The sequence below is a fragment of the Peromyscus maniculatus genome, chromosome 19 (genome assembly GCF_049852395.1).
Source record: "Peromyscus maniculatus bairdii isolate BWxNUB_F1_BW_parent chromosome 19, HU_Pman_BW_mat_3.1, whole genome shotgun sequence".
Lineage (NCBI taxonomy): Eukaryota > Metazoa > Chordata > Mammalia > Rodentia > Cricetidae > Peromyscus > Peromyscus maniculatus.
The window spans coordinates 35,849,829-35,866,231 of NC_134870.1; the positions used below are offsets into that span (position 1 = coordinate 35,849,829).

The 16,403-nt window shown below is 38.6% G+C and overlaps 1 protein-coding gene across 4 annotated transcripts in view; it reads left to right on the top strand.

Moving 5' to 3' along the window:
• Window positions 1-16,403, top strand: part of Myot (myotilin) — a 43,949-nt gene that overhangs the window by 22,988 nt on the left and 4,558 nt on the right. For 2 of the 4 annotated variants that reach the window (XM_076555202.1, XM_042264032.2), the window contains 6 exons: window positions 5,942-6,478; window positions 10,852-11,026; window positions 11,962-12,063; window positions 14,248-14,297; window positions 14,839-14,971; window positions 15,848-16,055. In XM_076555202.1, the coding sequence (XP_076411317.1) occupies window positions 6,126-6,478; window positions 10,852-11,026; window positions 11,962-12,063; window positions 14,248-14,297; window positions 14,839-14,971; window positions 15,848-16,055 (1,021 nt within the window). In that variant the 5' untranslated portion in view covers window positions 5,942-6,125. Of the gene's footprint in view, window positions 1-3,360; window positions 3,478-5,941; window positions 6,479-10,851; window positions 11,027-11,961; window positions 12,064-14,247; window positions 14,298-14,838; window positions 14,972-15,847; window positions 16,056-16,403 lie in introns of those variants that run through there. The other 2 variants (XM_006977671.4, XM_006977672.4) reach the window with 2 other exon arrangements.

Genomic DNA, 16,403 nt, shown 5'->3' on the forward strand with positions numbered 1-16,403 from the left:
AAAGTTATTGAGCATTAATCAAATTAATGCTGTCATTATTACTCCTTAAATACAAACTCATAGGATTCACAATTTTTTCCTACTTGAGAATGTAAGATCAAGCTGAATGCCAGAGTAGATAGTTCAAGTCAAAAATGTCATATCATCCTTCTCACTATATATCCACATAGAATGTCAATAATCTTCATGACGTGTGACCTGATACAATTTTCTTTACTCCTTATTCCTTTATCCTCAATGTGACACTTTTCTTCTCCATTGATAGAGCAGAAATGAGCTACATCAGACACTCAGCTCAGCCTTTAGAAGCAACTCTCAGAACCATTTTTAGGTACTTTACATTTCAAAGACAACAATGCCTATATGTGACAGGGGGTGGGAATAAATGATAGTTAAATAGCTATTCTCTTTCTAGGAATGGTAGGGCAAGGAACTTCCCTAACCTGTGGCGGGAAAGGTTTAAGTACCACAGTACTTAATGTAACTAAATTTTGTGAGGCACTAGGATGATTGTGTGAGGAAAGACATGTGACAAACTCTCTTTTGTAGATCAGCTAGAATAAAGTTCACCTCCCTGGCATCTTAATGATTCTTTTGGTATAAAGATTCCAATATTTTTGTCAAATAAGCAACCATTCAAATGGATACAGATGTGAGGAGGCCTAAGACACCACTCAAAAGAGGCAGGAAAACAAGTTCATAATTGATTATTACTAATAAACAAAGATCCTTAATCCCTGGAGATGGTATCAGAAAGGAAGACTGACTTACTGTCTCAGTCAGAGTTTCTATTGCTATAAGCTGTAACAAAACACCATGACCTAAAGCAAATTGGGGAATAAAGGGTTTATTTTGCTTACTCTTCCACATCGCAGCTCAGCATCAAAGGCAATCAGGCAGGAACCCACACAGGGAGGGGACGTAGAAGCAGGTGCTGATGCAAGAGTCTTGAAGCAATACTACTTACTGACTTGCTTCTATGGCTTGCTCAGCCTGCTTTATTTTAGCATCCAGGACCACCAGCCCAGGGATGTCACTACCCACAATGGACTGGGCACTATCCCATCAATCACTAGTTTAGAAAATACCCCTGAGTCCCCTGGCAGTGGGACTAGGATTTATCCCTGGTGTATGAACTGGCTTTTTAGAGCACATTTCCTATGGTAAGATTCCTTGCTCAACCTTGATGAAGCAGGGGAGGGGCTTGGTCCCGCCTCAATTTGATATGCCAGGCTTTGTTGACTTCCCATGGGAGGCCTTACCCTCTCTGAGAAGATGGCGGGGGTGGGGGGTGGGGGGGTGGGGGGGGAGGAGAGCAGAAGAAGGGTAGGGAGGGGAAACTGTGGTTGGTATGTAAAATGAAAAAAAATAAAAATAAAAAATAAAACAAAAATTAAATAAATAAAATAAAATCCTAAAGAAAAAAGAAAATACCCCAAATGCTTGCCTATAGCCAGATCTCATGGAGGCACTTTCTCAATCGAGATTCCCTTCTCTCAGATAACTCTAGCTTGTGTCAAGTTGACATAAAACTATCCAGCACACTTATTCTTTCTAAACTATGCCTTGATCCTCTAATGTAGGATGAACTTTTTGTCTTGAATATAAAGGTTATCACATGTATCACAACTTACAAACACCTAGCTACAAGAGCAGGCAAAGCTTGATGGACAGAGGATACAGGAGACAAATTCTTTCTCAACTACAGTACATTAGAAGCCACTCTGTGCAATATTAGGGATATAGGGGTCGATCCTTAACGTCTTCTGCACTTGGCTGGTAAGATATATCTCAAATGTTAACTCTGAGACACCTCAAATCTAATGGCTCCTCTTCCTTGGTCAAATCATTTTTTTTCCTCAGGCAGAGTCAAATGTTAACCACTGATAGCCTATTTAAAATGCTTAAAACAATCTCTTATAGAAAACACTGTATAGTCTTGGTCTTCTTATTTTTACATAACTCACATTTTTATGTCTTGATACTGTGGATGTGTCCTTCTTGAAGGAATGTGAGATATCAGAGAGCAGGTGTGCTTAATTATTTTGGGAGATTCCTGAAATAAGACTTTGTAGGCAACCACCTACTCATCAAGTCCGGCATACTTTTCTACTAAGCAATGGCCAGGTCCTGAGACAGTAATTATCCAATTTTCCCTGAATAGCAATGCAAGGCACATGGACATGGTCAGTTGTGGAGAAATTTTTTAGGCTGTTTCTCACTTTGCTACATAAATGGCCTTAGCAATCTTCTCATCTCATCCTCCTCAGTAGGTAGGACTATAGGTACACAATATCAAGCTTGGCTATTAGGAAGAATTTTATATGAGTCACATGTGTCCAAACGTATGTTTTTTGAACCCTAACATACATGTTAATCAAAATAAGATTTGAGTGCCTACTTGTGATCTAGGAAATTTGAAGCCATCAGAAGGAAATAATCCTGATTGGTTGGCCTGATCCTTGGGCCACCTATCTCATTTACCAACTCTGTTGATTAGAAGATTGTTTCTTCTGTAGTTATTTACATGCCTGCACAAAAATGGTAGCCTAAACACAATGGTCTCCAAGACAATCAAGAAAGAAAGAAATGAAGGAAGGGAAGGAGGGAGGGAGGGAGAAGAAAAGAGAGAGAAGGGCGGGACTCTGTGTTCAGTGTAAAGTGAGTTTGGGGCAAAAAAGCATTGGCAGACTTAATCTTATTTGTTTGGAGTTTAAGGGTTTTAAAACTCTCTGAAAATAAAAAATGCTAAGTCTAAGGGACATATACTGGGCAGAGTCAGAAAACTGTTAAGCCAAATAACACTTTTCCTCTTGTCAACCTGCGAGTCAGATGCCACCATGACTGCCATCTGGCACCTGCCCTGACCACACCTCCTCCTGAAATGCAGTTTGAATCAGACTCCACCCCCACTCTCATTAAGCAAGTGAAAAAAGAGAAAGCCTCAAATGCAGGGTGGTACACACATCAATCTGTAGTCTTCCCCCTATTGGTCCTCTCACTTGAGAAGAAAAACTCATCACCAGGTTATTCCAAATGTTTTGTATCATCCTCAGTGTTCTCTTTCCTTTCGTCCTTGTCTCACCAGTGGGGAAGATCCAAACTCCCCACCTCAACACATGTACAAGTCAAGTTTCCTTCCCCTTTCCCCCTTTTCACTCTCACTCCATACAAACTTGCCAGCTTACAGTCAAAACTCACATCTGAAACAAAGAGGCCTGCAGGAGAAGCTCATGTAATCCCCCTCCTGAAATATCACCAAGACATCTGAGATACTGTTTAGATTGTGGACTCTTACTTTGGCGTGCCAGCATAGGTAGAGAGACAGGAAGCACATCAGATGTCACTATTTGGCAGCTGATAAAAGTCAGGGCGCTGCAATACTAAGCCCAGAGCCACAGCAGCCCGAGGGAAGGAGATGCAGCTCCCTTCTCTTCAGTAGTGGGTTGAGCAGAGCTGGCACCCTCTGAACTCAGGGTAAGTGTCTTGATTATTTGTCCTATAGTTTGAGCTTCTGTTTGTTAGTTTGCTTGTTTGTTTAATGTGGATCAGAGGCATATGTCCGAAGGTGATCTTCAGATTTAAAAGGAAAGAGAGAAAGCTGACAGTTACAATATTAGAATGGTGCTGAACAAAGTTTCCAAGAGAAAGGAGCCTGTGCGGTCCACTGAAACTGAAAGGCTTGTGCAGAGGACACAAGCAAAGAGAATTTTACATCCTTATGTTAAAGCATGGCTTTTCTTTGGAAAGGTTCATTTGATCTAACTATAATTATGACCTTGTACTGTGGCCTCAACCCAGTCTTCTGTGAAAGTCTATGTCATACTAGAGGGATTTTTTTAATGGTTAAGATTAGCAAATATTAACTACTAAATTAAGAATTTCTAAAGTATTACTTTTATATATGAGATGGCAGAATACTTTGTTTATAGTCTTTAAAACTGAAATATTAATAAGAATAGAAAAACACTTAGAATCTAATAGAGAACTGAACTGTGGAACAACCACAACAAACAAGAAGCGAAGTTGTCTGGGGAAATATATTGTTTCACCAACATTTTGTAAACATCTATATGAAATGTTGTGGTGATATGAGAAAAACTTTTGAAACAGCCTATCTGTACCTGAGCTTTAAAAATACAAGATTATCAACCAAGGAGATTGATACCAAAACACTTAAGATGGTTGTCATCCTGAAAATAATTTAAAAAAAAAAATCAGAAACTCTTGTTGAAAAATATCTCCAGCCTGGGTCTTAAGTAGTTGGTCCTGAGTAACTGTCCTGCCCAGAAATAAACTTAAGAATCAAACTCTAGATTCATCAAAGAGCTCCATTGCTATAAAACCAGTTGTCTTAAAATAAAGCCTTTTTATTTCAGGAAACAAAGGTTTCTATTAAACTGGTCCCACCCTCTGGATCTTTCTCCCCGACAGTTAAAAGGCCTCACATAGTACATTTCTACAATGCACTCTGGTTGAAGCATTTGGACTCATAAATTTGAAATTAGGGAATATATAAAGTTTCAAGTATTCTTTCTCCACAGAGCCTTTTTCTATGCAGTTCCTTGTAGCTCTGTCCTTGCTAATATTAACTTAATTCTAGCCTGCCAGCAAATCCTAAGGATGAGATGACTTGGTCTGGGTGAATCAAGAACAGCATTTTCCTCCAAACGGCAATACAAATGATTACACAGCACCCAGTTTCCATGGGAAAACAATTTGGTGAACTTTGCAGATAAACATTTGATTTATCAAAATTTCAGAGTTTCTCTATGTTATGTGAAGCAAAATAATATATTTTAAATTAAATCATCTGATATTTCTAATGAAAACAGTGGGTATTGCAGTAACTTGCAGGAGCAGTTGCTCTGACCTTTATCTAACGTGGCGATGGGAAAAATCAGAGGCAGAGATAAATAACCCTGAGGGTGGATTTTAACAGCAAAATGGGGGAAAACGGGGACCTGCTGTAGGGAGACAGAAAGGCCACTCACTCCAGAGATGAGTAAGAGTAACAGCATCCATCCTTCCTTTATTGACAGGCTAGTTTCATGGGTGCTTTATTTATGTCTATACTTACTGATTGCTGTTGAAAATAACAAGTAAGAGGAACTAGTTATCATAATAACTAGTATGGTTTCAACACTAGACTAAAATACATATTAAATAAATAAAATAAACCAGATAGTTAAGAGACCACTGAGATCAATAACTAAAAATTCTAATCTAAACGTAACAAGAAAAATGACATTTGGCTTTACAAATGCAGTCTGTAATAAATATTATGCATATAGAGACAAGCAAGTCCACAGTCCTCAGTCACCATGTACTTTGGTAGTATGATCAATACTGAATCAAGGGAAGAAAAAGAAGCAGTGAGTTATAATAGTAAAAAAAAAAATTCAAAATTGGCGATAATAAATTCATTCTACTTTTTGAATTTGAGAAAAAGCAAATGGACATTAATGTTAATTGATGTACCATAGGGGCTATTCATCTACTTTGATAAGAAATGGGGAGAATTTGTCTTGATGAAGACTGACATACATTAACTGCTACTGATTTTAAATCTTCACCTCTCTGAGGGTCAGGAATCTGCCGGGTCTGGATGAAAGCTAATCACAAGGCTCTAAAACTATCACATCGAGTGACATCCAAAGTATTTCTTATCAGAAAGTGCTCCTTGGAAAAATCTTTGGTGTCTGTCTTGAAACCTCTACACATCTTTTCACCCAGAGATGAGCAAGCACACTGAATCCTTTTTACTTATTCTAAACAGAAAATTCACCTGGGCAAAGATGGAAGTAAAGAGAAAAGACAGAAGGCGGGAAAACTCTACTCTTGAAGCGACCCTAAAAGCGCATAAGCTTTCGTTGACAATGTCAAATAAACAATATGGTTTAGACTAAACTTTTAACTGAATCACTTTTCCCCTTTTCAGAAACAACATTCTTCAAGAAAAACCCACCAAAGCCAGGAGTACAGTATTCTTGAGATCTCGGCAAGCAGGGCCAGATTAAGATTGCTTCTGAGTTCCTGCAACCGCCTCCAACTCCGGTTTGCAGCCCCACGGTCAGGACTCTACCCGCCCAGAAGCAAATCCATCTTCCACATACCAGCTAAGCATGTTTAACTACGAACGTCCAAAACACTTCATCCAGTCCCAAAATCCATGTGGCTCCAGACTGCAGCCTCCAGGACCGGAAGCCTCCAGCTTCCCGAGCCAGACCAAACAGTCCTCCATCGTCATCCAGCCCCGCCAGTGCACAGAGCAGAGGTTTTCTGCCTCGTCTACAGTGAGCTCTCACATCACCGTGTCTTCCTCTGCTTATCCTGCTTCCCAGCAGCTTGCTGGCCCCAACCCAGGCCAAAGGGTTACTGCCACCTATAACCAGTCCCCAGCCAGCTTCCTCAGCTCTATATTACCATCTCAACCTGATTACAGTAACAGTAAAATCCCATCCACTGTGGACTCCAAGTAAGTGAATCTTTGTATACTGCATGTGCCATACGCTTTAGCTGAGGAGATTTGAGGATGAGCTGCTGTTGTTCTTCCGAGTGCAAAGCAGCAGTGGGAGCTTCATTGTCATTGAGTCAGGATACTGGAAATAAGTCATCTAAGCATTCTCCAGTGTCCAGGCTGAGCGGAACTCCAATTACCTACTATCTGGACACAATTACATCCCTATTATTTATCATCTTCAGAAAGAAAAAAAAGTGGATTTCTAACATACCAGGGAATGGTGAACTTTCTGCTTAACTCTAAGCTAAGTTCCTCTTACTGCAAATTTAATTCCTCTGAGGTCTGGCTTGGCTGGGATGCAGAACACCTGTCTGTTCCTCTGTGGCTAGTATTTCCTCTCTCATAAGCAAAGGCTATTAAGTTTCTTCTCATAGTCTTTTCTTCCTACCCACTTCTCCCTCTAATCCTGACTATCCACTTGGCTAATATAATTTAAAATTAACACTTTTTAAAAGTCTGGCACTCAGACAGTTGGTCACTTGTATAAATGGTCTTTACTGGGATCAGAAGGGAGGCTCGAGCAGATGAAGTTTCGTGGCTTTAAGGTTTGTGTTGGTAAGTGAGGCCATAACTTGGTGAACTTTCTCGGATGATCTAAATCCAGGAGCAAATACCTACAGCCTTATGCAAGCATGCACTGTATTTCCACAGCCGGAGACTGTCCTGGAAGAACTCAGTCCGAGGAAGGGACACCATGTGGAGTCGAGCTTTTTTTAAAACATGAACTGAATACTTTGTACTTATTTAAATTTAGGGCTATCAGTTGTCATATTTCTTGGCTGGAGAGAATATCAGAGACTAAACCAGAGGCATCTCAAACATTGTCTGGCGGACCATGCCTTGTTGGAGTCGTACTGGAACTCTTGCTAATGTTCCTGTCTTCTCTAGAGATTTGTTTGATGTTGAACAGAAAAAGGACCTATAAATCAGTGTAGACGTACGAGGTTATCATGTCCTGATACTCACACAGTCTACTTGTATGAATGATTGAGAGTGTTCAGCAACAAGATAACTGAGCTAGTTTTTCTAAAAATTATATTATTGGTTGAAATTCCAGAAAAGTAGCTGAAATGAGCACAGTGATTCAACTTGTAGTGGAACTGATTTCCTACTTTAAAAAATAAAAACCAGGACACTCAGAAACACGTTGGAATCCTACAGATTTTAAATGGAATTATATATAATGGCTGATGACTAATGGTTCATGCCCTGGAATATATAACATTGTCATAGTTTTGACTTAATATTTCAAAAGGACATCTTCCTCCCCAACTCCCCACAAATTCTCATTGTATTCATTGGATGTGTTATACTTCTTTCCTGTTCATAATCATTAATATGAGCATTCTCCATGTAGCTTCTTAGTATTTCCAAGTTTCTTATATTAGTATTTTAAATATAAAACCTACTCTGTAATATTTTTCCTAATAAAATCTTTCGATCCTATTCCAATTCTGCTCAGAAACAAAAAGTTATCAAACAAATATTCACAGAGCCTCAACCACAAACCTAGCTCTGTGCAAAACTAAGAAGAGGAGAGACAAAAATAGAGACTAAGAAAGCAAGCCTAGGAGGTCCCCAAACCAGAGATCAAAGGTCCAGCTTTAGCTGTTCCATTTTCAGCAACTGTAGATAAGTCTTCTAATCTTACCATCGCTACTTGACACCCATTCTGAGTCCAGCTGTACAGGGTGGAAAGGCCTGGCCTTTGAACATTTGTGCACAATTCTCTCATTGTTATGATGGGCTCAGGATTGTTCCATCTTCTAAAGTAATCCCTTGGTTTCTGACCTAAAGACTCTTGAAAGCCTTATTTTACTTTCCAAAGATAGGAACTTCTTAGGCAATGGTTTTAGCAGTTGATCGAACCACACAGTAGAAAGTGGGGAAAATTCTTTAATTCTAATTATTCCTTCCAAAGAGCTGGCCATGAGGCATTCAGCAAATAGCCTGCTGAGTGATCCAGTTTTTTGAGCTGCATCATACTTAATGATCAGGATTAGCAGTGATAGGAGAAAGATCTATAAAGCAGTGTGAAAACACAACACTAATTTATAAGTAAGAACATATGAGTCTAGTACATTTGACACCTGATGTGCAGACAATAAGGGTATGCAGTGAATCAACTAACTGAGGCTGTCTTGTGGTTCTCAGGCTTGGCTATCATTAACAGTCCCTCAGGCTTTCTATGAAATATAATGATGAGAACAGAATTGTCTGATTCTGATTCACTTTACCAAGCACATGTGACTCTCAAACAGATGGGACTCTAGAACTGAAGACATTATAGGCAATTATCATTGCACACACTCCAATAATATTAAAGACTTTTTAAAAGGCTTTAATATTCCTTAATTGTGAACAAGAAATTAATAATTGTGAATATAAACATATTGATAATTGTGAACAAGAAAGAAGGCCACTGCTTTAGCCTAGGAATTTAATCAAAGGAGGGGGCTCACAACATATTTGATTGATTTGACTATTCACTTTATGGAATATATCAGACTTTTAGTTAAGGATTGATATAGACTACTGGAAAACCCAAATATCTAAAATGGAAAGGGAGAATGGGTACCATCAGTTTCTAAGACAGTGTATCTTGACTGTAATAAAATAAACATCCATTCACTCAACTGGCAGTATCTCCCACAGCTATGCTTTGTAGTGGTGGGCATAGAGTGGCATGTGATGAGTTATGGCACCTGTTACTTGTCGATCTGTTTACATTCGGCCCTGGGATAATCACCAGGTCCCCCAGCCCACAAAGGGAAGACTCTGCTGGACTCAGTCTTCATTTCCTCTGAATCACAAGTCCTTTTATGAATCTTGAATGCATTTGGATTTGGATCTGGATGACTAGGGAACATTTACCATGATCATCATAAAATATTCATTAGAGCAATGGCCAGTTTCCCCATATTAACTAGAATGACACAAGTTTGCCCCTATAGGTTCTAAATTGGTGAGCTAAGTTAAAACAATGTGAAATACTAGGAAAAGTTTGAGCCACCAAACAGCTAACAACACAGGATGCCTTAATTGCTGCCCCTGCTCTTTACTAATGTTGATATGGAAATTTGGAGAGGGCTCAGGATACCTTAGATAAACATTTAGGAACAGAATATGATGTAAGAACTTAAACTCTTCAAATTATTTTCAGATTGGTGACATTTTTTTTCCAAATCCTTTTTTAAAAGTTATGTTTCATGCTCTATCTTCCTCTAATTATCCTTTTCTTTCTCTACCAAAAAAAAAATCAGTTTGGCAATACTGAAGAAATCATCATTACTTTAAAAGTTATTTTTATGCAGTGGATTGGATCATTTGGGCTATAAATATAACTAGATTTGGAAATTAATAGGAAAGCCAGAGATCACATTGAAGAGCAGCAGAACATTCACAAAACATGGGTGGTGTGATGATCAATTCAGCTATAAAACAAAGAGCCATGATTGGCAGCATTTACCAATTTCCCTGGTATAAAGACTTTTACACCATCAATTTCAAGCCCTACCCTGAGATCACATGTTGCTAGAAAGAGATCCTAAAAAAAAACCCAGCTCTCTCAGGACCAATAGAGGCAGCTAAAAAATACCACTGCCTGATATCCATCTCTCCATCACACAAGAAATCCAACACTCAGGCTGAAAGAACTAGAAAGCTCCCTTTAACCATCACATTCTTTTTTTATTTAAGTATTTTTTTTCATTTTATGTATCAACCACAGTTCCTTCTCCCATCCCTCCTCCTGCTCGCCCCCCAAGACCTCCCAACCCCCATCCACTCCTCCAAAAGTGTAAGACCTCCCATAGGGAGTCAACAAAGTCTGGTACATTCAGTTGAGGCAAGACCAAGGCCCTCCCCCCTGCATTAAGGCTGGGCAAGGCGTCCCATCATAGGTAATGGGTTCCTAAAAGCCAGCTCATGCACCAGGGATAGATCCTGATCACACTGCCAGGGGCCCCTCAAACAGACCAAGCTACACAACTGTCTCCTGCATGCAGAGGGCCTAGTTTGGTCCCATGAAGGCGCCCCAGCTGTCAGTCTAGAGTTCGAACCATCACATTCTTCAGGGAGGATCTTCTAGATGTCCTCCTTAGGTCTGAATTCTTCCTCCCACTATATAGTCTCCTGCCAAGAGAGACTATATAGACTATATAGACTATATAAAAGCAACAGCCATTTTTATGGCACTCTTCTTGACTGTAATCAGGGTCATTGGTGTTCTCGACAACACTAGAAATTCTAAGTGATAACCTCTATCTAAAGATGGCTTACCAAATGAATTCAATTCTATAATTTTCATTTCTTTTTCTTTTTTAAAGCTATCAACAATCTTCGGTTAGCCAACCAGTAAATGCCATGCCATCCAAAACTGCAAATGCTAAGCCCACTCCAAGGACTCCTGACCACGAAATCCAAGGATCAAAAGAAGCGTTGATTCAAGATTTGGAGAGAAAGCTGAAATGCAAGGACACCCTTCTTCATAATGGAAATCAAGTGGGCAAGCTATCTGTCTCATACAGAAGGCCAATTAAACTGTTAAAAATCTAATTCCAATAAGAAAGTTCTGAGGCTGAGAATACAGCTCACTGGTAGAACACTTACCTAAAGTTGATACCCAGTACCACTGCACAAACACACACACACACACACACACACACACACACACACACACACACACACACAAAGCCCACAACACAAATTACTTCTGTCTTTCATAGATCTATGCCCATAGAGGCAGCAAGAAATAGGATTCATTTTTTTAAAAAAAGGAATATTTGCTTGCTTGCAGTTCATTACCACTCTAATCTGAAGTTCACCTTTTGGGTTTCAGTAGTAAATGGATGAAGCAGCTAAAAAAAGAAAGAAAAGGAAAAAAGAAAGAAAGAAAGAAAGAAAGAAAGAAAGAAAGAAAGAAAGAAAGAAAGAAAGAAAGAAAGAAAGAAAGAAAGAAAGAAAGACACCCTTGATAATAAATGAAATTTTTATCTTACACATTATTTTATCAAAAACTCAATAAATTGACAGATTTATTTATCCCTGCCCTTGGGGTAGGAAGAGTAGAGGCAGGAGGATCAGGAGTTGAAAGTCAGCTTTGACTAGAGGACTTCAAAGCAAGCCTGTGCTCCATGAAATCTCTCAAAAAAAATAAAATAAAATAACCACTGCCTTCTCACAAAATGTCCGTCTACCAAGTAACTAATGGAAAATTTTACCAACTCAACTTTTTTTGCACCTTAGTGTATATTATCTACGGACAAATAAAAACAGCTGTAATTACTCTATATCTCTTAATATACAGTTGAATTAGTTGCTCATCTTTGAAGACAAGGCTCTTTGGGAAACATAGTTTGAAGTTCTGGCTTAGAGTGATGGTTTTTGGGGTGCATCCCTTCAAATCCCTCTTACCAAATCCCCTCACCATCCTCTAGAGACTGACTTATGAGGAGAAGATGGCCCGCAGGTTGCTAGGCCCGCAGAATGCTGCCGCTGTGTTTCAAGCTCAAAACAGTGACGCCCAGGATTCTCCACAGGTAAATAAAAATAACTGCTATGTGACTGTGGCCTTTGTTTTTCTTTTTGACACAGGATCTTCAGCCCTAAATGTGGCTCAATTGAGTGTCCTTTTTTGGCTTGTTAGGTCCTTAACATAGGGACACACAACTGTGACCAGCTTCAGTCATGTTTTGTTTTTGTTTTTGTTTTTTGGCAATTTTTAAGTTGTTTGGTGTTTTAAGCTGTGTTTGTGACTTTCTTCTGTAGTGATCCTGAGTTTTAAAATGCTTCTTATTGAACAAACTAATAAAATGACTCTGTTGGGTAACATCTCTAAGATTAATGAAAGCTCATTTTCCAAAAAAGGATTAACTTCAGGATACAGTGAATACACACAGACTTGCACCTGACCAACTTAATTGTAACAGGTAAATTAACTGAAAAACATGATACAGTGGGAAAGGCAAACTGAAGGGCTGTTACCCTTTTGGTCTCCCTCTATACGCTGCCTGTTACACCCTCTTAAATAGTCCTCAAGGCTATGAGCAACAGAGATGGAGACCGGAAATCATTGAGAAAATAAATTTGAAATAAGGAGAGATTTTTGTTTCTGGTAAAGGCAACTAGACCAACAAGAAAGGATGGATCAGGGTCTAATGGGGTAAGAACTAGATCTCAGACATTGAGCAGTCCATTCTTTCATTCATTCATCCATCCAACCAACCAATTTACATGGAGCATCTACTGTGTTGAACTCTGGTCACGGCATAGACAGCTACAGCCAGAAGACAACTCCATCTCTACTAGTAGAATGACTCAAAAAATTACTTAATGTTTATGACTGTTTGAAAGGATGATGACAGGGCCAGGGCAAGAAGAGAGCAGCAGAAATATAATGAAGGCAGAAAGGGTAAATCTTACTATTTTAGACACTCAAATATTAATCCTAGGTAATACAAAATGTTGCCCAATTACAGTGTAACTAGAAACAAAAATACATCTCTGCTGTAATTGAAATACTCTATTTCTGAACTAATATGTTAAAGCCAAAAGTTTTTTTTTTTTTTTAAATTACTTTTAGCTGGGCAGTGGTGGTATACCGCCTTTAATCCTAGCACTGAGGAGGCAGAGGCAGACAAATCTCTGAGTTTGAGACCAGCCTGGTTTATACAGCGAGTTCCATGATGGCCAGAGCTACACAGAGAAACCCTATCTTGAAAAAAAAAAACTTATTTTGAAGATTTTGAGTTTTATAAAATTATTAGGTTTGATTTTTGCTTTTATTTACTTATTTATTTTTTGCTAAAAAAAAAAAGGCTGTTTGCTGAATTGATAAGTTGTTTTGACATTTTATTTAAGGAATCTTAAGACTAGCCAAAATTTTTTAGATTGTTTTAAAATGCCAAAGGGATTCATCCCAAAATAAATGCCTGTACTCAGATTTTCTGTCCCTGTACTTTGTAGAGAGATATTTAGGCTGAGACTGCACTTTCTACTTCTTTTCAATCTTCCACTGTGCCAAGCAGAGCGGCATCTATGAAAAACAGCCACTAAATATATAATCAATTAATTCAATTATAACGTTCATCAATTCCTCACTTTATTCTTAAGTAGAAATAATTTTCCAGCACTCAATATAAATCATGCAATGTAAATATTCCTTTATTTAGCAGGAACTAATTCTTGTTTCAAATTTTTGTATAGTTTTATCCATATTTCTAATGGTGCCCAACAGGATTTTATGCCATGAGCTAAAAGGAGAAGTATTTTCCAGTCTAATATGTGTTTACTGCTGGTGGTGGAACTGCTCAGCAGTAGCTTGACACCCACTGCCTAGTGCCAGCACAAGTGACCTCATGTCTATTCCTGCTTTGCTAAAGTACAACCTGTACTGTGTCCCCAAGTCAAACACATCAGAGGGACACATCATCCTTTATCATAAAACAGTCGTCTGAAAAGTAAGCTACCATCAGTTCTGGGTCCAGCTGATCTTTATAAATCACACCTGAGAAACTATCCAGTTAATTCTCTGGGGTTCTTAGTAAGGATAGAGGTGGTTCGTTGGCTCTGTTTTAAACAGTAGATATACAAAGCCAATCACAACTGAGGTAACACATCCAAAACAGAAACATTCCTCTCAACTACAATTACTTACTTCTGCTTCATTTGAAAGGATCAATTGCATGTTAACTTTCTCATCTTTTTTTTTTTTTCATCTCAAGCAACATAACCCAGAACATGCACGGCTGCAAGTCCCCACATCACAAGTAAGGTAATTTTATTTAATTTATAAAGAGAGATGTATTTTGCTATCTAAAATGTTTTCCACTAAAAATATATTATGCATACGTAGCCCTCACGCTTACTATATTTTTTCAAAATACAGTGTGAATTTTTAATGCCAAAGATGATAGTGAAAAAGTGTATGTCAATTATCAGAGCTATCTCAAAGGGAGATTTTTAAACATTATATCCAAATAGTCAGGACCATGCCTCCATGTTAAATAACTTTGTCACAATAAGGGAACCCCAGTTACTAACTATGAAGTACACATTGATAAATTTAAGGAACTATTTTTTAAAAATAGGGTTATTTAATATTTAATTTGTACCAGATATATCTAAATTGTTATATTTCTGCCAGTCATCAAATAAGCCACTGAATACATCACCCTTAAGGTCTGTTTCCATTGTCACCATGCCATCAGACCAAAGCAGAGACTCTGGACTTTCTAGCGTGATGGCCAAATTGTATTGTGTGAATGGAAAAGCAAAGACATTAATACACAGTCATTATTAAAATATTGTTGTAGAAGTAGATCATCCTCAAGAGCAGAGGCAAATGACCAGGATGCCATCCAGGAGAAGTTTTACCCACCACGCTTCATTCAGGTGCCAGAAAACATGTCGATTGAAGAAGGACGGTTCTGCAGAATGGATTTCAAAGTAAGTGTTTTTAAATATGCTAAGGACACATCAGCAATGGGACCACAAGTTTGGGGAAATGCCTCCTTTCCCACACTTTTACAGCTTGCCCCTCAGCTTGAAAACACCATGTACAAGGAGAAGGAACACAAGTGCTCAAGCTGAGTTTGACACAAGTCATACCCTAGTTGTACTACTTGCCAGCTGTGCAAGCTTAAACAAGTTAGTTAACCTCTCTGTGTTTTTTTTTTCTCGTCTGTGAAATGGGACTAACAAATAGTACTTACCTCATAAAGTTAGGAAGATTAGCTTAGTAAACAGATGTACTGGATACACACACACACACACACACACACACACACACACACACACACACACACACACTCACTGATATACAGGCTGTCTCAAGTATACGCCGTAGTTGTCCATTAACCACTTAAAGCTACTCTGCTCTCTCCCTTCCTAGCTTTTTAGGCTAGATCAGTGCTTTAAAGGAGACCACATCATATTTTGATTATCCTCATTCTAAGAACTTTCCCCTGTAAAATGTTTTTTCCAGATTTCCTATCGATGAGGGTGGAATGTCTTCACACAAAATCATTTAAACAACTAATATTTATGTACAAAACTGTAGCTTCCATATTCCTTGTGGAATAAAACATATAATGTTCTAGATAAAGTAACCAAAAGAAGTCTTAAAGAGTTTGAGGTTGTATTTGAAAGAATTAGGTGTGGTCTGAAATAGTCTAAAAGCAATATATTAATCTCAAGTTAAAAATTCAAGGTAAAAATTTAAAATACATGTATTTTGAACTCCTACTTTACATTTTCAACCCCAAATCCAGATGACGAGATTGTTAAAATCACAAAGAGAAAACTGCCGTGTCTTGTTTCTAGGTGAGCGGACTGCCAGCCCCTGATGTGTCGTGGTATCTAAATGGGAGACCAGTTCAGTCCGATGAGCTGCACAAAATGATAGTGTCTGAGAAGGGTTTCCACTCACTCATCTTCGAAGTGGTCAGAACATCGGATGCAGGGCCATATGTATGTGTGGCCAGGAACAGAGCTGGAGAAGCCACTTTCACGGTGCAGTTAGACGTCCTTGGTGAGCCCCCAAAGAGATCCTTCAAAGGAAGAATGCTGAAAAAGAAAGTATTAAAAAAGAAAATATTTCAGAGAAAAGCCCAGAGGACTTCATACTTAATGTTAACATCTACAGAATCTAATGCAATGCCATTTTATACTTAAAACAACAAAAAGACATTTTAGTGGGAAACAGCAAAGCTAGAATGACAGATCTACCACTAGTTCTTTCCCAGAAAGGCAATAAGGGGATAATATAATTTTATTTTAATTTATTGAGGGAGGGGTGAAGAAGCATTTGTTTTACATATCCCAAGTCACAGTCCATTGGAGGGGGGCAATGCAGGAACTGGAGTCAGGAACCTGGAGG